Source organism: Cynocephalus volans, chromosome 17, assembly GCF_027409185.1.
Source record: "Cynocephalus volans isolate mCynVol1 chromosome 17, mCynVol1.pri, whole genome shotgun sequence".
Lineage (NCBI taxonomy): Eukaryota > Metazoa > Chordata > Mammalia > Dermoptera > Cynocephalidae > Cynocephalus > Cynocephalus volans.
This window is the reverse complement of record NC_084476.1, coordinates 9,107,213-9,131,239: the sequence shown is the minus strand read 5'-3', so window position 1 is coordinate 9,131,239 and position 24,027 is coordinate 9,107,213. Positions and strand designations below refer to the sequence as shown.

General features: G+C 46.5%; 1 protein-coding gene across 11 annotated transcripts in view; it reads left to right on the top strand.

The window, feature by feature from the left end:
* The window catches only part of ODF2 (outer dense fiber of sperm tails 2), a 31,494-nt gene extending 7,735 nt beyond the window's left edge, over positions 1 to 23,759 (top strand). For 9 of the 11 annotated variants that reach the window (XM_063082540.1, XM_063082548.1, XM_063082547.1 and 6 more), the window contains 17 exons: positions 508 to 678; positions 1,947 to 2,107; positions 2,945 to 3,074; positions 3,642 to 3,773; positions 9,264 to 9,335; positions 10,489 to 10,560; positions 10,668 to 10,784; positions 11,375 to 11,560; positions 12,163 to 12,272; positions 14,144 to 14,279; positions 16,616 to 16,726; positions 16,892 to 16,996; positions 18,070 to 18,228; positions 19,716 to 19,816; positions 21,385 to 21,547; positions 21,992 to 22,117; positions 22,679 to 23,759. In XM_063082540.1, the coding sequence (XP_062938610.1) occupies positions 508 to 678; positions 1,947 to 2,107; positions 2,945 to 3,074; positions 3,642 to 3,773; positions 9,264 to 9,335; positions 10,489 to 10,560; positions 10,668 to 10,784; positions 11,375 to 11,560; positions 12,163 to 12,272; positions 14,144 to 14,279; positions 16,616 to 16,726; positions 16,892 to 16,996; positions 18,070 to 18,228; positions 19,716 to 19,816; positions 21,385 to 21,547; positions 21,992 to 22,117; positions 22,679 to 22,870 (2,244 nt within the window). In that variant the 3' untranslated portion in view covers positions 22,871 to 23,759. Of the gene's footprint in view, positions 1 to 507; positions 679 to 1,946; positions 2,108 to 2,944; positions 3,075 to 3,641; positions 3,774 to 9,263; positions 9,336 to 10,488; positions 10,561 to 10,667; positions 10,785 to 11,374; positions 11,561 to 12,162; positions 12,273 to 14,143; positions 14,280 to 16,615; positions 16,727 to 16,891; positions 16,997 to 18,069; positions 18,336 to 19,715; positions 19,817 to 21,384; positions 21,548 to 21,991; positions 22,118 to 22,678 lie in introns of those variants that run through there. The other 2 variants (XM_063082539.1, XM_063082545.1) reach the window with 2 other exon arrangements.
* The last annotated feature ends 268 nt before the right edge of the window (positions 23,760 to 24,027 follow it).

Here is a 24,027-nt window from a genome sequence, read left to right as displayed (position 1 = left end):
TATTGCCCCCAACTTTTGCCAACTTTGGGTATTATTATTTTTGCCAATTTGTTATATTCTGTATTTTTTTTTTTTTTTTAAGATGACCGGTAAGGGGATCTTAACCCTTGACTTGGTGTTGTCTGCACCACACTCTCCCAAGTTGGCTAATCAGCCATCCCTATATGGGATCTGAACCCGGGGCCGTGGTGTTATCAGCACCGCACTCTCCCGAGTGAGCCACGGGCTGGCCTTGTATTCTGTATTTTAAACTTAACATTATAACCCACGCTTTTTATTTCCATGTTAAAAATTCTTCAAAAACATAATTTAAACATGGTACATAATGTTCCATCAAGAGGGTTTGGAGTGTTGTTCTTCCCGGGGTCCCTGTCGTTGGCTATTTAGCTATTTTGGCTTTTCCTGCCAATTCAATAAATAAGCCTCCGGTGGACAACCAGCTGTGGTGAAACTCATGGTTGGAGTTTTGCCTTACAAGTTCATGTGTTTCTCCCTCCTCTACCTCAGAATCCACCTCATTGCCTAGAGATTACACCACCATCTTCAGAAAAGCTGGTCTCGGTGATGCGGTTAAGTGACCTCTCTACAGAAGATGATGACTCAGGTCACTGTAAAATGAACCGTTATGATAAGAAGATCGACAGTCTAATGAATGCGGTTGGTTGTCTCAAGTCTGAGGTGAGAGAGGTATAGGGCTGGGACAACTAATATCCTGAGGACATGTGGGACTGCCCGTGTGGGTTCCTGGTGGACACTTCTCTTAGGCTGCCTCTCTGCAGGCCTCCTGCCTTCCCCAGCACAGTTGCCCAGGACTTGGGATGTCCCCCTGGGTTGGTAGCTGGGGCAGCCTGGAATACCACCGCACTGATACGGGCCCACTCTATCGAGCACTGAGCTTGTCTGGTCTTCTATAGGATGGCCTGATTTGACTTTTTACAGCAGTGAATGAAATTGTTGGCATTATTTTCCCCATTGTAGACATGAATGACTGGGAAACTAGGGCCTATGCTTTCCGTTTTATACAAAAGTTTAACAAAAATGAAGCCCCCAGCAGGCAAATGAAGTTTATCTTCAGTTGCTTAGCTGTCTTGGGGTTGGATATAGCAATAGAATTAGAAATGAACTTGGGGCCGAGCCCGTGGCGCAGTTGGTAGAGTGCTGCGCTGGCAGCGCGGCGACGCTCCCGCCGCGGGTTCGGATCCTATATAGGACTGACCGGTGCACTCATTGGCTGAGTGCCGGTCACGAAAAAACGACAAAAAAAAAAAAAAAAAAAAAAAGAAATGAACTTGTAAATCACAGATCTCCAACTAGGAAGTTGGCAGAGCAAGCATTGAAATCCAGGTCTTGATTGCTAATGCAACCTGTGTCTTTGTTTTATTAATTTATTAAATGTAATTCTGTGTATTTATTTATTCCTTTTTTTTTTTTTTTTTTTTTTATAGCTGGCCAGAATGGGAATCTGAACCTTGTTGTTATAATACTGTGTTCTAACCGAGTTGACTGGCCAGGCTTAATCTGTATCTTTAATCGTCCATCCTGTACTTGTGGTCCAGGGATTCTGCTAGAGAACCTGTGGCTGGCCCCACTGGCAACAAGCCCTCCTTCCCCTATAGCCCACAGTGTAGGGGCCTTTTTGTGACATCTCTCTTCCTACTGTGTGCCAGCTGAACCAGTTTGCAACCTGCCCCCATCCCCAATCAGCAAGTCACTCAGGCTCTCTATACTCAGTTTCCACATCTATAAAATATGGAGAGGAATAGTATCTCACTGGAGAGTCAGTCTTTGTGACAATTAACTGAGGTTGTGCCCATAAGGACCTGGCACACGGCCTGTGTAGCTCTCAATCAGAGGGGCCCTTATTTTGATCCAAAGCATTGGGCCCAGCAACGTGACTTAGAAGAAAAAGCTCCCCTAAGTGGCTCCTGCCTGTGTGCCCTTGGCAGGTCAAGATGCAGAAAGGTGAGCGCCAGATGGCCAAACGGTTTCTGGAGGAGCGGAAGGAAGAGCTGGAGGAGGTGGCCCACGAACTGGCCGAGACTGAGCACGAGAACACAGTGCTCAGGCACAACATCGAGCGCATCAAGGAGGAGAAGGACTTTACCATGTAAGCTGGCACCTACCCTGCCCCTGCGTTTATTCCTTCCTGCCAGGCTGCCCCAAGCCCTGGGAATAAATGGAAAGCAATGGAGAAGGCAGATACATGGTCTTTCCCTATGCATTGGAGCCTATTCAACTCAGACTCACAGTTAATTACCTGATTGTGCTTGTAATTCATACTCAGGGAAAAGGAATACCCCATGCGGTAGGGAGGGGTTGGGGTAGCTAGGGAACTCTTACCAGAAAGTGACATTTAAAGGAATCCTGCAGGATGGCTAAGAGTTAGGCAGACAGGTGTCAGGGGAGAAAGTATGCTCAATAGTGGGAACGTCTCATGGGAAGGCCCCAAGGTGGGAAGGTGTTTTGCAAGTGAGAAATGGAAAGCAGGCCAGAGAAGGTGGGCAGAGGGCAAGGAGTACCACAGAGATTGACAGGGTGCCAGCTTTTAGTGGCCACCTTGAGACATTTGCATTGAAAACAGTTGGGAGCCATGGAAAGTTGACCAGCCTTGGATCCAGCATGGAGAACAGATAGAAGGGCTCAAAAGTGGATCTGAAGATGGTGGTTGGGAGGCCCTGGCAGGGGACAGAGGTGACGATGGTGGCTGTCTGGGAGACGAGCAGGGCCACAGGTGGCATAATGTCTCCTGGTGTGGAGGCTCTGGTCTGGTGCCCAGGCTGATGTGACTTCTGGCCCTCATTTTACCAGAAAGGCCATCACTTCCCCCTCCCCCACTGTTCCCTGACAAGAGTTGAGCCTCGCAGGGCATTGTGAGGCAACCCTCGGAGCTCTGGGCTGGCAGGGGCCTGGGAGGGCTCACAGAGCCCTGTCTTTCTGGCCCCAGGCTTCAGAAGAAACACCTCCAGCAGGAGAAAGAGTGCCTCATGTCCAAGCTGGTGGAGGCTGAAATGGATGGGGCTGCTGCTGCCAAGCAAGTCATGGCTTTGAAGGATACCATCGGGAAGCTGAAAACAGTAGGTGACCCAAGGCAGAAAGACCCCAGCCCTGGGACTGAGCCTGGGGTGGCAGGGGCAGCTGCAGGCTGGGGTGGGGTCTTTTACGCAGTCATCAGGCAGACTTTATGACATCTCCAGGCTAGGGTAAGGCACGCTTAACTCTATAGTCCCCAGTCCCTGCTCTCACTTCCTGGGCCTTAACCCTTGAAGATGACCTTTGGTGGCCTCTGAGGAGACGTCATCATGGGTCACCTGGGATCACAGTGAGTCAAGGCAGGTGGTTGATTCTGGCAAGTATCAGCCACCAGGTGTCATCATCCTCTCTTACGTGGTCCAGGAAGCCTGCCATGACCACACTCGCCCACAATGAGCTTTCCTACCCCGTTCTCCACCTCTTGCTCTCAGCAGGATCAGCTCCTGCCCGCCCTTCCAGGTGCACCTCCTCCGGGAAGCCTGCCCTTAACCACCTTGGCCCCACGCACAGCCCGGCTCTTTTTGCCTGGGCTTCCTGGAGTCAGCACCTCTTGAGTCCCCCATGGGGCCTGTTTTCCCTGCACCTTGTAAGACCTCCTGCTTGTCTTCCAGGAGAAACAAATGACCTGCACGGACATTAACACCCTAACGAGGCAGAAGGAACTTCTCCTGCAGAAACTGAGCACATTTGAGGAGACCAACCGCACCCTCCGAGACCTGCTGAGGGAACAGCACTGCAAAGAGGTGAGCTCCTGGCCTGGACTCTGGACTCGGCTCTACCCCTCTAGCACTGCATGCCCATCCTCTGAGCCTGTCTCCTTGTCTGTAAAAAGAAAATATCGGTGCCTGATCTCAGAGGGCCATAGAGAGATGAGTGAAATCATTCATACACAGAGCGCCTGGCACCCTGACAGTGCTGTCGTAGTTGTTGAAGCTGGGCCAGGTAGCACAGGAAGGACCTTGGTAGTCAGGAGAAAGGCTGTGGGGAGTCAGAGAGGGGTTCAGCCCATTCCACGGGTTGTGGGATGAAGATGAGAGAGTACCAGACCTGAATTTTTTGTTAGGTAGAAGAATAATTAATGGGTGGCAGACACAAATTGTGTAGTATCACTTTGTTTTCTTAAAAGATTTCCTCTGAAACATTCCATGTCAGCAAATATTTTTTGAAACTTTTTTATTTTTTAAATTGGCAAATAAAAATTGTATATATTTATAGTGTACAACATGTTTTGAAAAGCTGTATACATTGTGGAACGGCTAAACTAAGCTAATCAACATATGCATGACCTCACATTTTTATTTGTGATTAGAACACTTAAAATCTATTCTCTTGTTAATTTTCAAGTATACAATCCATTGTTATTAACTATAGTCACCATGTTGTACAGTAGATCTCTTGAACTTATTCCTCCTAACTGAAACTTCATATCCTTTGACCAGTATCCCCCTAACCCCGCTCCAGCCCCTGCTGACCACTATTCTACTCCCTACTTCTATGTGTTTGACTGTTTTAGATTCCACATATAGGTGATGTCATGTGGTATTTGTCTTTCCGTGCCTGGCTTATTTCACTTTATTTAATGTCCTCCAGGTTCATCCATGTTGTTGCAAGTAATAGGATTTCCTTCTTTTTTAAGGCTGAATAGTATTCATTGTGTGTATATGCCACATTTTCTTTATCTAGTTATCCATTGATGGACGCTTAGGTTGATTCTGCATCTTTGCTGTTGTAAATAATGCTGCGTTAGCAAATATTTCTGAAAAGACTGACAGTATAAACAGTTGTCTTCCTGTCTGTTTCAAAGCAGAGATGCCAAGGGTCTAGTGCCAAAATGCTAGTGCTAATGAAATGATGACATTTTTCTTACTTAAGCATTTAATTTATTTGTTTATTTTTAATTTTTTTGTTTGTTTGTTTGGTGGCTGGCCAGTATAGGGATCCGAACCTGTGACCTTGGTGTTATAAGGCTGTGCTCTAACCAACTGAGCTAACTGGCCAGCCTTAAATTTTTATTTTTTATTAGCATATTCATTGTTACAAATCATACTTATTCTTTATGCCCCTTATCCAATCTCTCCCCTTCCCCCTTCCCCCACTAATAAACATAGATTAACTGTTCCTCTGTTGGTTTGTTGCCTAGATGATCTGTCCAGTACTGAGACAGGTATGATCAAGTCCTCCTCTATTATCATAAATCAGATGCTTCTTCTGTTACTCTTGAGTGTGCTTTGTGGAGAGAGGAACTCGATAGAGTTTGGATGTGTTGTCCCCACCAAAACTCATGTGGAAATTTGATCCCCAATGTGGCAGTGTTGGAAACTGAGTCATTGGGATGGATCCCTCATGAATGAATTAATGCTCTCCCTGGGGGATGGGGGGAGTAATGAGTGAGTTCTCACTCTATTAGTTCCCACAAGAGCTGGTTGTTTAGAAGACCCTGGCACCTCCTCTCTCTCTCTTGCTTCCTCTCGCCATGTGATCTCCTCATACCCACTGGCTGCCTGACACTTTCCACCATGAGTAGAAACAGCCTGAGGCCTGTGCCAAATGCAACTGTCCCAGAATCGTAAGCCAAATAAATCTCTGTTCTTTATAAATTACCCAGTCTCAGGTATTTCTGTTGTAGCAACACAAACGGACTAGTACAGACCTCTTCTTCTTTTTTTTTCTTTTTTTTCGTCTCTGCTGGTGCCTCTCCTTGTGTCAATGAAGTTGAGAGTCTGGCGTGCCATCTGCAAAGTGGCTGTGACTGGTGCTATAGAGACTAGTCGCTTTTGTGGCAGCCATGGCAATTGCGGTGGCTGTGGAGGGCTACCCATGTGAAAATGGTGTTTTTGGTATGCTCTTTACCTGGTTGCTGCTGGGTTCAGTTTCCTGCAGCTCCATGCCTCAGGGCTCCAGTGGGGCCCCTGGGCGGTGGCAGCAGCTTGCCTAGTTGAGGCTGGGAAGGGTCTAGTGCCAAAATGTTAACACTAATGAAATGATGACATTTTTCTAAGTTTAGCATTTTTCTATTATTAAAATTGTCAATCTCTCTTACTTTTTCTTTTTAAAAATTAATGTGTAAGTAATATAAAGTGGTATATTCGGGCCGGCCCGTGGCTCACTCGGGAGAGTGCGGTGCTGATAACACCAAGGCCCCGGGTTCGGATCCCATATATGGATGGCCGGTTCGCTCACTGGCTGAGCGTGGTGCTGCCAACACCAAGTCAAGGGTTAAGATCCCCTTACCCTGGGCCGAGCCCGTGGCGCACTCGGTAGAGTGCTGCGCTGGGAGCGCAGCGACGCTCCCGCCGCGGGTTCGGATCCTATATAAGGATGACCAGTGCACTCACTGGCTGAGTGCCGGTCACGAAAAAACGAAAAAAAAAAAAAAAAAAAAAAAAGATCCCCTTACCGGTCATCTTAAAAAAAAAAAAAAAAAGTGGTATACTCACTGCCCAGCTTTTAAAATAAAACCTTGTCTACACAGTTAAGTCCCTTTACTGTCTCCTTTTGTGATAACTTATTTCCCTCCTCTCAGAGGGAATCTTTATCTTGAATTTGATAATTTTTAATGACTTGCGTATGTATCCCTAAGCAACATACAATATAGTTTAGCGTGTTTTTAAACTGCATAAATGACATTGTTTCATATGTGTCTAAGTTTGCTTTATTCACTTAAACAGTATTTTTATGAGATCATCTTTTTTTTTTTTTTGAGATCATTTTTATCCTTAAGGCCTAAGATAGTGAATCTTCAAAGCTATATTTTATTTTACAACTTTACCACAATTTATCCATTCTTCTGTTGATGGATACTTATATTTTCAGTCGTCTGCTATCACAAGTAATGTTACTTGTGATAACATTACTTATAAGCATTCATGTACACTATCCTATGTGCTTGAGAGTTTCTAGAATATATGATTCTATCAGTTTTACTAGTTATGGCCAAATTATTCACCAAAATAGATATACCTGTTTCATTTCTGGCTGCGTGATCTTGTGCAGGTGATTTTTACCTCTTGGGACCTCAGTTGTCCCACCTACAAAATGGAAATAGCATCTTGCACATGGGGTTGTGTGAGAATTAGAAATGATGTAGAGACAAGGGACTCGCATACTGCCTGGCATGTAATATGTGCCTGCTAAGTGGTATGTGCTGCTGCTGTTTGTCCTGGGACTGGTGCCTTTAGAAAACCTCTTATTCTACCCAGTTTTTCCCCTTTTTTGACTTCTTAGCTTCTATCATCCTGGAGTCCCAACTCCTGTTGGAGATGAAGGGTCAGCATTCCCATGCAGAACAGGTGTCTCCTGTTCAGTCCAGACTCATCTCCCTGGTGCCCATCTGGCACTCAGGACTGCACCCCCCATCTTGATGCTTGCTGAAGAGCACTCAGTGTGGTGGGGAACCACTCTGGCTCTGTAGTCCAAGTCAGCTTCAGGGCCCAGCTCTGCCATTTCCAGCCATGTGGCCTTAACCAGCTTGCCTTCACTTCTCCCAGCTTCAGTCTCCTCATCTGTAAAATGGGGGTGGTGACAGTGCTTGGCTCTTAGAGTAGGGGCTTCAGTGAGTTTGTGCACATAGGATGACAGAAGAGTTGGGCGATAGTTTTAGTGTCCCACCAGTGGCCTAGAAGGCAGTGAGAGCAGCTTTGGGCTCTGGGCCCCTGGCCAAGACTTTTGTCTCGTGTTCTTTGCCTCTTCTTGTTGCTGCAGAAACAACAGTGCTGTCTTCTGTCAGTTTCTAGGTCCCCAGGAAATTTTGGGAACCAGGGAGGCCTTTCTCTTGGCTTGTGAAGGGAACCTGTGAGCCTGAGAGGGAAAGAGAGGATGAGCCTCCTTCAAGGGATATTTTGTTCAGGTGCCAGGGAAGAATAGGGATAGTCACAAAGATCCAGCCCAGTGAGAAAATGGGCAAGGGTGTGAGCAGGCAGTTCCGGCAAGAGGAAACCCAAATCGCTAACATATATGAGAAGATGCTAGGCCTCACTGGTAATTAGAGAAATGCAAATGAAAGCAGAAGGAGTCGTGTTGGCAAAGACTGGCAACAGGCATAGGTTGGCTACTGTCCAGTGCTGGTGGGTTTGGGTAAGACTGAACTCACGTCCTGCTTGTGGCCATGTGAATCAGCACAGGCATTTTGCGGGGCATCTCAGCTACAAATTACAGACCTTCTGACACTACCATTTCTCTTCTTGGTATCAGCCACAGAAAGGGACTTTGTGTGTGCCCAGTGATATCCATTGCTGCAGTGTTTGTAGGTGCAAAACCTGGGAACAACCTCATTCCCCAGAGGTGGTGGGAGAGGTTACAAATGCAACATCATATTAGAGACACAAAGCAGATTAGTGTTTGTCAGGGGCTGGTGGGGATGTGGGGGAACAGTGGGTAATGGCTACTTAACCAGTACAGGGTTTCTTTTTGGGATGATGAAAATGTCTGGAACTAGATAGTGGTGAAGATTGAACAATATTGTGAATGTACTAAATGCCACTGAATTTTATACTTAAAGGTTGTTAAAATGGCAAGTTTTATGCTCTCTCTCTCTCTCTCTATATATATATATAGCCACAATTAAAAAAAATTAATGCAGTATACCAAAAGCCACTGAATTCTACACTTTAGTTTTTCTAGCTTTATTGAGGTATAATTGACAAATAAAAATTGGACATATTTCAGGTGTTCAACGTGATGATTTGATATACATATACATTGTAAAGTGATTATCACAATAAGCTAATTAACATATTTATCACCTCACATAGTTACCTATTATTTTGTGTGTGGTGAAAACATCCAAGATCTCTTAGCAAATTTCAAGTCTACAATCCGTTATTATTAACTGTAGTTACCATGCTGTACACCTTAAATGGGTGAATTGCATGGTATCCAAGATTATATCTCAATAAAGCTGTTTGTAAAAAAATCAAGTTGTAACACTTAAATACCGTATTGTATCATTTTGTACCCCCCAAAGGAAGATGTTTCTCTAGGTGCAGCTACATGTAAATGCATAGAAAAAGGATGAGGAGGACACTGATCAAACTAGTCACAGTAGAGTGGTGTTTAGAGGTGGGTGAGGGGGCTTTAGCTTTATTGGTGTTCACTATTGCATAATTAGGATGTGTTCACTATTACTTCTAAAAGGAGAAATGTTGTTTTTGGAAAAGGAATAAAATAATAAGATGTAGACATCTGGGCTTACTGCTTAATGATTTGGCCTTGCTTCCCTTTGCCTTCCCTTGAAGGATTCTGAACGACTAATGGAGCAACAAGGAGCGCTGCTGAAACGGCTAGCGGAGGCAGACTCAGAGAAAGCGGTAACTAAAGCGCCCCTGCCTGCTCTGCTGGGTACAGGCGGCAGGCGGGCTCGGGTGCCAAGCCTGGAGGTGCTGAATGCAGGCAGGAGGGCTGGAGCATTTCTCTGGGTCTTAGTTTCATGATCTGTAAAATGGGCTGCTGTCTTCTGTCTTGACTGCTTCACTAGGCTTGTCTAGTGATCGCTTGAGAGCTTGAGCCACAAAGCTGGGCATCAACATGGGGGATGATAATAATGATGATGGATTTATAAATCATAAATTTATAAATTTCCCTATTTGTATTATAGATTCAAAACCTTCAAGAAGCACATACCTTTTGACTCAATGTTACAATTCTAGGAATCTCTCCCAAAGTATCGTGTTCAAAAGTCTATTACTTGGAATCCTAAGATCCTCAAGATGTTAATGGGTACAAGAAACAAAAAAGGGAGGAGGGGTCCATGGCCAAATAAACCCGTGGCTGGCCCGTACAAAAAGTTCAGCAGGCTTCTTAATTCCAAGACTTTTTGGAGCCTTTGATGTTTTAATGCCCTTATAAGTCTCCAAGAAAGGGAAAGACGATGGGGCTGAACTGAGCAACGTGTGGCACCCACCCCTGGCCCTGGCTGCTTGGCACACATTGCTGTGGACAATGCCCACTTGAGGAAGGAGTGGAGGTTCAGCAGTAATGATGATAATGCCTAAATCTGCATTCCCAGCTCAAGAGGCCTTGTTAAATTATGATTCATCAGTAAATTGAAACATTAAGCATCTATTTCAAAAGATGTGTAAGATTTAATCATATCGTGGTAAATGTGGGATTGTAGGTTATGGAACTAAATGTGCATATGACTTCTAATATGTGTTAATGGTAGTTATCTCTGGGTGAGGAGGGATATTGGGATTCTTTAGAGTTTTTTTGTGTGCATTTCAGTGTTTTCCACCATTAACATTACTTTTTTTAAAATTACAAAATAAATGCATGTTCATTGTTTAAAAATAAAAACATTTTTAATACTATGTTAGGTGCATCCCACCAGGGTCTCTGTGATGTGGACCAGTGTGTTTGGGACCTTGGGCCTCACTGGCCAGGCACTTTCAAGTCTCTCTCCTCCCTGGGCTGGGCCTCTTCACCTTTCCCCGGGGTCTCATGACACTGTATGTTCTCTCCCAGCGCCTGCTGTTACTGCTGCAAGACAAGGACAAGGAAGTGGAAGAGCTCCTTCAAGAAATACAGTGTGAGAAGGTACTGTCCCCAGAAGTTGCACCTTTTTATGAGCCAGTAGAGCATAGCAGGTATGCAGAGAGCTGGGTTCAAATCCTGACTTTATCACTTTCTCCGTCTTTCTAAAGGCTCAAGCGAAGACAGCATCTGAGCTTTCTAAGTCCATGGAGTCCATGCGTGGGCATTTGCAGGCACAGCTTCGGTGCAAAGAGGCTGAGAACAGTCGCCTGTGCATGCAGATCAAGGTACCTGCTGGCCCCAAAAGTGGGGAAGGAGGAGGCAGGGGCCTGGCCATCCAAGAGCAGTGGCCTGGCCCAGAGTATCACACTCAGCAAGTGTACCCCAAAGGTTTATGGGGCAGCTGCTGCCAAAGCACTCATGCTTCAGGGAGACTCTGGGACAGTGGCAAGAGCAGTGGACAGAGACCCTGGAATCTTAGGTATCCTTCCCAACCATACCGCTGGGTCTGTCACTTAATCCTGTAGGCTCTCAGTTTACCTAACTACATGAAGGAAGGGAATATCTCAAATGCTTCTTGCATCTGTGAGCCCAGGGGTCCTCTGAGGTTACAGCTCTGCTGAGTGACTGAGTGGTATCCCTGACCACTAGGCCTGGAATTCAGGGAAGGAGTTCAGAGGACTTCTGTGTTAGCATCAAGACCCAGTGGGCTGAGAGATCCAGGGAGGTGCTGTGGTGCTGGGAGGGACTGCATCTCTAGTCAGTATTAGGGAAGCCCTAAGCCCTCCCACAACTGATGTCCTAGTTTCCCTCTCCCTCACTCTCTCTTTTCATTATGCCCTTTTCCTCCTTCCTCTATCACCCCTTCCCCTCCCAGAACCTGGAGCGTAGTGGCAACCAGCACAAGGCAGAAGTGGAGGCCATCATGGAGCAGCTGAAGGAATTGAAGCAAAAGGGAGACCGAGACAAAGAAGGCTTGAAGAAGGCCATCCGAGCCCAGAAAGAGCGAGCCGAGAAGAGCGAGGAGTATGCTGAGCAGCTGCACGTGCAACTTGCCGACAAGGTAGCAGGCGTGGGGGGCCCAACCTCTCCTCTCACCAGCCCCAAGGAAGGATGGATTCTAGTGGGGGTGGGGGTGTTTGGATAGACAGGTAGCAGATGGGTGGATGATGGAGGGGTGATAGTAGTGGAAAGGCTGACCGAGCTGGTAGGATGGATGACTGGGTGGAGGGGCAGAGAGTTGGGAGGATTAAATGGGGAAAAGGAGGGTGGGTGGTAGATGGCTGGAGATGATTGGAGGGTTTATGGGAAAATTTAGACACATCAACAATGTGGGTGAGGTTGATAGTTAGGGAAGATTTTGGAAACGGGATCCATGTGATTGCTGGAAATCTAGGAGCAACAGCTGGGCTCCCACTATCACTCCTGGTGCTCTCTAGAAATGTGGATTGCAGTGTGAGGTTTAGGTTATTAGGGTGAGAGACTGTCCAGAGGTGAAACCACGACTGTAGCCTTACAACATCACGGTCATGAGTTCGTATCCCCATACCAGCCAGTCACCCCCCTGCACCAAAGAAAATTAGAAATAGAGTAAGCCCAGCTCTTACTCACTGCAGCCTCAGTGCTAACAGTAAGTTAATGAGCCCTATTGTCCCTTGTTCCTAGGATCTTTATGTCGCTGAAGCTTTATCCACTCTGGAATCATGGAGGAGCCGTTACAACCAAGTTGTGAAAGACAAGGGAGATCTCGAGCTGGAAATTATTGTCCTGAACGAGTATGTCTTTGTGTTAGGAGAGGGAGTGTGGGCCGATTGAGGGACTTGGATGTGCAGGTGGAAGGAGCCTGGTGACCTGAGGCAGGTCATGTGGGTCACTAGACTGCCATTTGGTCTCTCCTAGTCAGTGGCTGCACTGGGCTGCATGTGAGCAGCCCTGAGTCAGGCTTTTTCACTGGAGCTGGGGTTCTGGCTCTGACCCTGGTCCTGGAGTCCTATCACAGTGGCAGGCACTGAGAAGGGGCCAGGCTTCTCTGGTCACAAAGGCCAGGGCCCAACTCCAGTGCCTGGGCTGAAGCCTGGCCTTAGTGTACACAGCCTGGGAAATGGGCTCACTGGTATCTTGGGCTCACTGGTATTTTAGGTGCACTGGTAATGGGGGATGGGATAGCTGGTGATCCTGGGTCTTCTCTCTGTTGTCTGCCCAGGGACAGCAGCTGATTTGCCAGTGACCGCATGGGAGTAGGCATGGGAGTAGGGGGCAAAAGTGGTTTCAAGTTGCAGGTGACTGAACTCACAGCTTTCTTGCCACTAGTGAACTGTCAGCATGACCATTCGATCATTCTCATTTGTTCATTCATTCATTCAAAAAAATATGTATTGAGCATCTATCATATACCAACTAGGCTATGTGCTGGCCTTTAGGATTACAGCAGTAAGAAGACAAATGCATTTTTCCTGTCCTGTACTCTAGTAGAGGAGACAGCTACAAGAGACATGGACTCCCTGGGCTAAGGACAGGTCACCAGGGGAGCTGTCTTCCTAGTCTTCCAGGTCAGGAAAGTCCCTGAGGAAGTATCTTCCTGTATTCAACACAATTTAGCAAACACGTTATAAGAAACTGCTACGTGCCAGGCCCTATGCCAGGTGCTATCTTCAGGGAGTTCTCTGTTAGTGGGAGAAAACATAATTAAGTGGAAGCATACATGAACAGGTGAGAGGGGTCTGGGAAGAGTTGTCCTGAGGAGGTGAAGTCCGAACTGGGTTTTTTAAGGGCGAGTAGGAATTTGCCAGTTAAAACAATATGATGTGTTTGATTAGCCCTAGTCAGTGCTCAATAAGTATTTGCTGAATGGTGGACTATAATTGATCAATACCGAGAGCACATACTGTGCAAAGGTTTTATGACGGGTCTGTGGTCAGGATAGATGAGTAAGTATCTGTGAGTCCTAGGGCTCCTCTGAGGACGCAGTCTCTATTCTTTGATTGACAGTAGCCCTGCTGAGTGACCAAGGGAGAAGGAGGAGGCAAGGGTGGGCAGCCAATTCCTGAGTTGGCTTCTTTTCCTCCACTCATGCCTTCTTCCCATACATACTCATTGCAATTCCTGCCTGTGCTAGGTGGTATTCACACACCTGAACAAGCCAATCCTGGCACCTGCCTCCACTGCAGGGGACAAAAGCACCATGTGCTAAGTGCCCTCCTGGAGAGGAATGCCTGGGCAGTAATCCCTGACTGGAGCCTGGGAGTTCAGGAAAAGATCCTAGAGGAGTCTGTCCTAACATCAAGACTCAATGGGCTGAGAGATCGGGGAGGTACTGTGGGGCGCCAGGAAGGGACCATGTCCCTGGTCCATGTCTTCAGGGAGTGTCTCAGTCTCATGGGAGAATCAGAATGACAAACTTATCTTAATAAGTCATTGCTTATTGTTGAACTGTAGCTGGCTTCTTGGAGGGGGTGGTATGGGAGACAAATCTTAAAGGACATTATTAGGATGCAGGACATATGCATGGGAATGCCACAACTACAGTGCCAAGACAGGGCAGTGCAGCTGCTTCTCAGCCTGGAGGAACATGTGGCTCCACTCCACACATTCCTCAGAACCTGTGTAATTGATTCTCTCTCTCTGCTTTCACTTTAAAACCTTCCAGCCGGGTGACAGATCTTGTAAACCAACAACAAACCTTGGAGGAGAAGATGCGGGAAGACCGGGACAGCCTGGTAGAAAGGCTACATCGTCAGACTGCCGAGTATTCTGCATTCAAGCTAGAGAACGAGAGGCTGAAGGTCTGCAGGGAGAGCTGGGGGCCGGGCAGTGGTGTGAAGAAGAGCGAGGCTGATGGCAGGGCATGCCTGGTTGGGCCCAGAGATGAGCAAGAGGTCTTGAGAGGGCCTATAGGTAGCAGCACAATTAAGAGAGAGGCCTGGATTCAAGTCCTGACTCTGCCTCTTATTAGCTGTAGGACCTGGGTGCAACATTTCATCTTTTCTTGCTGCAGTGTTCTTAGCAAGAGGAAACGAAGTCCTTGTGAGAATGCAGTAGTCTGTGTGAAATGCTTAAGATGACACACTCGGGCCATGCATATGAGGTGGCACTGACAGATTAACATTGGCTCTCCTGGGGGACCGCTGGGCCCCTTCACATGCATTAATTCTCACCCAAACCACCCAACCTCCCAATAATGTGATGATTATCTCTGTTTGGGCTAAGAATAAGGGGACTGGGGCTTAAAGAGAGGTCAAGTTTCTTGCCAAGATTTTGCCCTAGGAAGTGTTGGAGTTGGGGTTTGAACTTGAGTCTGCCTCTGGAGCCCTGGCTCTTAACCTCTCACTGTACACCCTCCAGCATGCCAGGTGTGAGAGGCACTGAACCGAGGTTGACATTTCAGAGACAGGTTTGATCTTGGTTTTTTATTGATCTGGGCAGTAAAATCTAGGTTTATTTTATTTTTTTTACTGATTTTGTTTTTGTTAAGATCGATTTTAAGGAAGAATAACATATGGAAAGGTACACAAATCCTAGAATTTTCATAAAGTGAACACACTTTGTCTATCAGTCACTCTGTCCAAACCTTATGAACACCCTAGTGACCTCTCCTGGTTACTAACACTCCTGCAAAGGTAACTGCTATCCTGACTTCTATCACCACAGATTACTTTACTTGGTTTTGAACTTTCTAGATTTGTATAGTTTATAGACTTCTGCTTGGCTGTTGCTCAGCATGTGTTTGTGAGAGTCGTCCTTATTGTGTGTAGCAGTTTATTCATTCTCAGTGCTACAGGGTTTGCCATTATATGAATACACCACCGTATATTTATCCACTCTACTTACTGTCAGTGGACCCTTGGGTGGTTTCCATACTGCTGCTTTTTGTATGTCTTTGGGTGCACATATTTGGTGCTTTTTTATTGGTTAATACCTTGAAGTAAAATTGCCAGGTCATTAGGTGTCATGCATAAGTTCAGCTTTGATAGACGTCACCAAGCAGTAAAGTGGCTGCACAAATTCATGCTCCCGTCCGTGGTATATGAGAGTTCACAGTTGCTCCATGTCTCCTCGGCAGCACTCAGTATTGTCAGGCTTTTTGATTTTAGCCACTCTGGGCTGGCCAGTTAGCTCGGTTAGAGCTCAGCCTTATAATACTAAGGTCATGGGTTCAGATCCCCGCACCAGCCAGCCGCCAAAACAAAACAAAACAGATTTTAGCCACTCTGGTGAGAGTGTACTAGTACCTCATTTGTTGTAGTGCAATTGTTGGATAAATTACAAACAACCTCCAAGTCTAACAATTAGGGAATTAGTTATAGTGTGGTATATCTGGGTAGTGTAATGCAGTGTGGCCATTCAGAAGTATGTTTGTAAAAGTGTATTTCCTTAGATAGTATAATTATAAAAGTCAAATGTGCTCATAGTGAAAGTTTGGAACATTACAGAAATGTAATACAGAAGTGAAGGTTTCTATTAAGAGCTAATATGTATTTTTTCCAGGTTTTTTCTCACAATATTAACGTTCATATTTAAGCATATACACATCCATTTGTCATTCTGTAGCTTGCTTTTCTCATTTAACCATATTTCATGGACATCTTTTTAGGTCATTTGTTTGAGCATTATCTCTTTCTCGTGACTGCTTTTTATTTTATTGTATTGAGATGCCATGATTTATACTGTCCCATCTAAGATGAGCATTTGGGTTATAGAAGGATATTTATTGACTTGAGAAGTTCACAACATATTGTTAATTTAAAAAGTATGTTGCAAAGCAGTAAGTACAGTATAATCCCATTCCTGTTGGGGGGAAAAGAATAGCTACACAGCTATAGATATATAGCCATATTCCAAGGCATTATGCATTACGATTATTGTGTCTTGGTTTTCTCTTCATTTTCTCTAATAATGTATTGCTTTTGAAAGAAGAAACACAGAAGTCATTGATTTGCATCTCTATTGACTTGAGTTGGTCTTATTAGGAGTCTTTCTCCCTGCTTCTCTGTGGAAAACTGCTGGGGGGTTGGAGGAGGGGGCCTTTTCTTTGCTGGTTCCTTGAAGGTGGGAGTTGAGGGTGGGAGCGCCACCTGATCTGGGACCTTCTTGTTGGTTCCTCATGAGCCCCCTCTTCTAGGCTAGCTTCGCCCCAATGGAGGATAAGCTCAACCAGGCTCACCTCGAGGTCCAGCAGCTGAAGGCATCAGTGAAGAACTATGAGGGGATGATCGACAACTATAAGAGTCAGGTGGGCCCCCCGGGTGTCCTGGCCCTTCTGAGAAGCACCCACCCCACCCCTGCCAGGCTGGGGGGCTTACCACCAGGCCTCTTCTGGAAAGTGTTGGGTGTGGAAGGTAGTTTTCACCAAAACTTGGCTCCGCTTATGATGGCCCATTGCATTGCTGGTCCCTAGGTGATGAAGACCAGATTGGAGGCTGATGAAGTGGCTGCCCAGCTAGAACGCTGTGACAAGGAGAACAAGATCCTTAAGGACGAGATGAACAAAGAGATCGAGGCGGTACTGCTCCCTTTCTTGCTTTCTTCCCCTACCCGATTCAGATGTCTAATTCGATGACAGTGAGTCTGTCCCCCTTGTGTGCCTCTGACGCTCTCTGACTTGGACAACAAAGATGAACTACTTTTCTTGTTGGTGGGCTGGTCCTGGACATGATCTCTGCTTGCTTGCTTTTTTGTCTCCTCTCTTTCCTCTTTCGTGCTGCTTTTTTATCCTTTTTTTCCCCTCCTGGTTTTCTTCTGTCTCCTCTTTAATTTCCTTACAAAAACAAACCCTCCTGCTTGGAGCATCCAAGTGGACTCAAATCCCCAGGTATGCCAGGTCTTCGGTATGTCTATTTCATTCTGTGTAGTGTCTTTATTTTGTTCCTACCAAAAAACATGCCTCCTATCCCCTTCTTCTAGAGATGGTTTGGCTGACTTCAGCAAAGGGACAATCTTAATAGTAACCTTGGAGACAGGTTGAGTCTAGGCTCAGCCACTAACTTGTTTCATATTCATAACCTTGGACAAGTCACTGCCTCTCTCTAGTTCTCAGCCTCTTTGTTAAGTACAAGGATGGATTAAGATCAGATATTTCTTATCTTTCCTTCTGACCTATAGCATTGCGATTGCCTTCCTAGGGGCTTTGGAGTTAGACTAGACTTTAATTCTGGCTTTAGCAGTTTTTAGCTGAGTGACCTTGGACAAATGACTTTGTTCCCTTGATTCTTAGTGTCCTTATATGGAGACAACAGCACCTACTTTATATGTTGTTGTCTGAATTAAATAAGCAACTTCAGAGAGCCCTTAGCACAATGCCTGGCTCCTGGTGTTTACTATGCAGTTGCCATTGTTATTTGATGACTAAATGAATGGCAGGCTCAAGAGACAAGTCAGGCCTAAGTGAGTCCCCTCAGAGAGCAGCTTGATACCTGCTCTGGCCTAAAAGGGAGGGCAGGCCACACTTCTGCCTGTGGATTTTGCAGGATCCTCTTCTGGGGATTGTGGGCAGCCTTGCCCTAAATCCAAAGGACTCTCCCTGGCCCCACCAGCTGTCAGGTCCTTCCCAACGGTGGCCTTTCTTCCCTACTTCAGGCACGTCGGCAGTTCCAGTCCCAGCTGGCTGACCTGCAGCAGCTGCCTGACATTCTCAAGATCACAGAGGCCAAGCTGGCTGAGTGCCAAGACCAGCTGCAGGGCTACGAGAGGAAGAACATCGACCTCACAGCCATCATATCAGACCTGCGCAGCCGGGTAAGGGACTGGCAGAAAGGGTCCCACGAACTGGCTCGAGCAGGGGCCCGCTTACCAAGATGAGCTGCACACGCCCCCCAAGGGAGGACCACTTCCTTTTTCTTGGCTGCCACTTTTTGAAAGGAGTGAGCTATGATCAGTGCTGTGAAATAAAAGTCTGGTGTGCCAAATGCCTTGTGTTTGCACAAAGTGATTGTAGTTATAGGAGCCGTCACTCGTTTGGAGTCACTGGGCCCTCTTGCTATTGCCCCACCCTGAGTGCTCCATCTCACCTGCCTCTGCCTGCCTGCTCCCCTGCTGTCCTCAGCCCACACAACACGGATGAGACCAGCAGACACCGAGCCATAGGTTTTCTTTTTTTCTGACTTTCTCTTGCTTTAGCTGCCTTCTCCTTACTCTTAACAGATCCATTGTCTGAGATTCTGTCCTGAAAGACAGAAGCAGTCCCTTTCTCCTGGAAGCAACCTGCCTGTGGATTATTGGAACCATGCCTACTGCCTACGGTGTCCAAGAAATTATATGCCACTCATTCGCAGTGTGACCCTTGGGCAAGCCCCTTCCCCTCTCTTGACCTGCTTCCTTGTAATAATAGTAAAAGGAGCTACTATTTTTTGAGCACCTACTCTGTGCTCCAGCATTCTCTCATTTAATTCTCCCAGGAACTTCGTGAGGCATATCTATTATTTTCCCCATTTTACAGAAAGCAGCCCAAGGCATCAAGGGGAGAAGTAATTCCCTAACGTCCAGCATTCTCTCATTTAATTCTCCCAGGAACTTCGTGAGGCATATCTATTATTTTCCCCATTTTACAGAAAGCAGCCCAAGGCATCACGAGGAGAAGTAATTCCCTAACGTCCCAGAGCTAATATTTAGTAAACAGAGATTCGAACCCAGCCTACTCTATTTGGCTCCCATGCCCATTTTCTCAGTATTCTTAAGCTGCTTGACTTCTTAGTTAATTTGAGCATTCTTGGGGCCTTGCAAGCCCTGATATCTTAGGCTTCTGCATAAAGCATCCCTCTGAGTAACTTCTCAAACTTGCCAGCCTGAAGGAATTGACAGATTTCTTATTGCCTTGCCTGCACTCGTTCCCAGTTAGGAGGAAGATGAAATCGGTGGTACCAGTGACATAACTGGTAAAGCTCTGTGATCTATCGGATGGCCCAGTGAGGCCTGCGTCTGCTTCTGCCTTCTCATGTCTGCCCCGGATCTCAGCTGGGCCTCTGAGTGGCCTCTCCTGATCAGGAAAGCATCCTCGTGGTTCTTCGGGATCCAACCTGGCTTCTCTTGGAGTGGGAAAGCCTCTGTCTTGGGAGTTGGGCCTAACCTGTCCCTGCTCTCTTCTTTTCTCCAGGTTGTGCATTAAGACTTGGATGCCTGCTGAGGGCAGCATGCCCCTTTCCTGGGTGTGGATGACAGGTCTTAGGGAAAAGGGAGGGCTGTACTGGGAAATTGTCTCGTAAACCAGTCTGTTCCTGTCATTTTAGATTGAACACCAGGGGGACAAGCTGGAGATGGCAAGAGAGAAACATCAGGCTTCCCAGAAGGAAAATAAACAGCTGAGTCTGAAGGTGGATGAACTGGAGAGGTTAGAGGCACTTGGTCCCATCTCTGTCCTCTTCCTAGGACCTGAGACTTTCAGCCACTTAGCTGCTTTGTGCTTAGCGTGCGGAAGTGTTTGAGGGACTCAAGGCCCTGGAAGGTACTAGGCAGACTTCAGAGGAAAAGCTGTTTCCATTTCAGTGGTAAGCATGTGGGAAAGAGAAAGGTGGTCTCTCAGCCTTGGGGGAGATGCTCCATAACAGCGTGATCAAGATCAGTCCACCTGTAGGCACCACCTATTGCAAAGGCACACCTGGTCCAAGCACACTTGCAGGGCCCTGTTTGAATGGAGCTGCCAGTACACAATGGTTGGGGAGCATTTCCTCCTCTTTCTCCCCTTTGTTCCTGATCATCCTTCCCAAGACCTTTCTGATCTGACTCTTTGTTACTTAAGGACTGGTGGAGGCAGTCAGAGGTGAAGAGTACACTTTTTGGAATCAGAAGCCCTGGCCTTGGGTCCCAGCTCTGCTGCTTAACCTGCGTTGTAATCTTGAGCAAGTCATTTAACTCCTTTGAACCTCAGTTTCCTCATCTTGAGAAAAGGATCAAGGTAGGGATAATAGTGTAGCTCATGGTGTTATTGTGAGTCTTCAACAAGATAATCCTCATAAAGGATTATCTTAGCACTTTACCTGGCATAGAGAAATGCTTAAAACAGTTTAGTATATATTATTAGTTAGCTGGTATTATTCCAGTTTTGAATATGAGGAAACTGAGTTCAGGGAGAAGTTAAGTGACTTGGCCAGGGTCGTACAGCTGGTACCTGGCAAGAGGTACTTAGACCCGTGACTGTCTCCTACAGACCTTACATTAGTATCTGTAAAAGGAGATCTGGAGCCCTCCAGCCCTGGTCCCAGCCTTAGTTTCAGAGGTAAAGGTCCTAAGGTCCTGGGAGTAAGTGCCCCAGGTGGCTTATTCAGCTGCAGGGAGGCTGGAACCAGGTGGTTGTCTCCTTCCTGGTTCCATTTCTGTTCTGCCCTGCTGGCCTCGAAAACACAGCTAGCTTCAGCAGGACTTGCAGAGCTCCTTAAATTGAAAGGCATTCTGGAAGTACAGTGGGGACAGTGTGTGTACATTGGGATGGCCACAGCTGCCCCATGGCTGGTCACATAAGATGCTTAGTGGTCCAGCTGAAGTCCTTTGGCTTACGGAAGAAGCAATGAACAGTAGAAGAAGTTGAGGGCATGGGTTTTGAGATCTGCCAACTGTGCTGACCTCGGGCCAATGACTTCCCCTCTCTGAGGTTCAGTTTCTTCACCTCTGAGCTGCAAGTTGCAAGTTGTCTGTGTGATGATGTGTGCACTTAGCCCAGCCCATGGTCAGTCTGTGTTTGCTTCTCCCACTCTTCACACTGTTCTCTAACCTGCCGCTCCAGTTGCACCATTCTTTGTCTGCCTTGCTGATCTGCAGATTTCTTTGGTTTATTCTTGTGGTTCCTTGGAGATTCTTGTCATGATGAGATTCCCCAGTCCAGGGGTGGCTGGCAGCCCCCTTGCGGGGTGGAACAAGACAGGTGGGGATATGCACAGGATCTGATTGAGTGCTTTCACCTAGGAAACTGGAGGCGACCAGTGCCCAGAATATCGAGTTCCTACAGGTGATTGCCAAGAGGGAGGAGGCAATCCACCAGTCCCAGCTGCGGCTGGAGGAGAAGACACGGGAATGTGGCACCCTGGCAAGGCAGTTGGAGAGCGCCATTGAAGATGCTAGGAGGCAGGTCAGCCTCAGTTCCATTAGTAACTAGCTCTGTGGCCTTGGGCAAATCACTAACCTCTCTGAGCTATTTCCCCATATGAAAATTGGGCATATAGTAGCACCTGTCTCATGAATTTCTTGTAAGGAACAAATGAGTAGTTATTGTAAAGGGCTCAGCACTTTATATATAATGATTTCTCACTTAATTGCTGCCCTCATGGAACTCTAAACAGATTTACCACATCTTAGATGATGGCTCATGGGGTGCTGGGAAAGGGTCAGTAAAGCTGGATTGTAGAAGTAGTCCCCATTGTTAGCTGTTGCCTCAAGGTTCCAGAGCACTCTTCCCACATTGACGTGCAAGTGCTATCTGTGAGACCAGATAGTGGGAGTGGCCCAGGCTTCTCTCTGCCAGGTTGTTCCCCAAGTCAGGTAAACCAGCCCCACCTCTGTGCTTTCTGTGCAGGTGGAACAAACCAAGGAGCATGCACTCTCCAAGGAGCGAGCAGCCCAGAACAAGATCCTGGACCTTGAGACTCAGCTGAGCAGAACCAAAACTGAACTCAGCCAGCTGCGGCGCAGCCGTGAGGATGTGAGTTGGGTTGGTTGGCAAGGGGCTAGAAGCAAGGGGGGCAGACTGAGATTGTAGCTTCCTTGGAACTTGCAGGGCAAGGTGTTTTGTCGTCATTGTTTTTATGAATATGACATGGTTTTATTTTCTCCAATCACTTTCCAATCCCTTAAGGATATCCTAGATAGATAGCCCACCCCCCTTTTTTTTGGTGGCTGGCCAGTGTGGGGATCCAAACCAGTGACTCGGGGTTGTAAGGCTGCACTCTAACCAACTGAGCTAACTGGCCAGCCCAGTCCCTTTTTCAAAAACAGCTTTATTAAGATATTGTTTACATTCTATAAAACTCACTCATTTGAATTGTACAGTTCAATCGGCTTTAGAACATTCACCGAGTTTTGCAATTTTCACCACAATCTAAGTTTAGAATATTTTCAAAAAAGAACCCTCATACCCATTAGAAGTCACTTCCCATTCCCCTCTCCCCAGCCCCTGGTAACCTCTAATAAAGTCCCAGTGTCTCTATGGATTTACCTATTCTGGACTTTTCACACACTCGGCCCACGTTATTTCTCCTCTTAGGTGGACCGCCGTTACCAGAGCCGGCTACAAGACCTGAAAGACCGCCTGGAGCAGTCGGAGAGCACCAACCGCAGCATGCAGAACTATGTCCAGTTCCTTAAGTCATCATACGCCAACGTGTTTGGGGATGGTCCCTACACCACCTCCTACCTGACTAGCTCTCCCATCCGTTCTCGATCTCCTCCTGCCTGAGGCAGCCTGTCTAGCGCCCAGAGTCCTAACTGATGCTGTGGGAACTAAGCAGTTGCCAAGCCATAGCTGGAAAGCCTGTTGGTTTTCCTCTCTCTTCTTGTGATGATGTACGTTCAGGGTCTTGTCCTTAGCTACCAGATCCAGAAAAGTCCCTAGAGCAGCCGGGGATGAAGTGGAACATACTTGGTTCTCTCTTCCCTGATATAGTTGCCTGGTGGAAGTTTTTAATTATCTTACGGGCCTTAAATTTATTGCTACATTAAGGTAACCAGATTTTAACTAACCACGACTTGGCTCCTTCCTTTCCTGGAGCATATTTGGACTGGAGATTTTCCTTCAGTCTCTTTACAGCACTCATCTTTTTAGGAATCTCTCTCTTGGGTTTTCTCTGACCTGAACCAGCAGGAGCCCCTCCTGAGCTGTGAACATCTTCACTTTGTTTATTTCATGGGTGCAGTGTTTTCCTTAAGGTTCCCTCCCCAAGCTCAATGGAAACCTCTCCTGAGTTTCCTATAGTCCACTTGCCCCAAGCACTTCACAATAGACCCTTGAGAGCTCATGTTCATTTGATCGGTTTACAAGTGTAAACCCAATCTCATTAATTTTTGTTTCTTTTTGCCTGGTTCGTATCTCTGGAATGCATTTATTCTTGAAATATTTGTGTGGTTTTACAAAAAGCTTTTATAATCAGTTATTTAAGGCTCCACTGGATGATTTCCTTTACTCACCTACCAAGTCCCCCATTCCTCTTCTAAAAATGATTAAGTAAAATGTTGCAAGAGAGCCAGAAAACATTTTTAAAGTACTTGGTGCATGAAACATCAGGCTTTTCATTTCATTTTAGCCCAGGTGTGTTTTTTCTCCTTTGTGCACTTTCACATTGTAAACCATGAGATGTGTGGTCGAAAGCAGACTTCGTATGGCATTGCTCAGTGTTTTGGGGCAGACCACAAAGGAAGAGGATGGGATGTACATGTATATTTTATTTTTAAAATGGTAATTGGTTTGTAAGTGATAAGATTATGGGCCATTTTTTCTTCACATTTCCCTGTCTTTGAAAAAGAACAAATTGTTTAGAGAGAAGAGAACAAATTAGTACTGTGCTGAGCCCTACCCTTTCCATTCTAGCTGATAATGGCCTTCTGGGTGATCTAGTC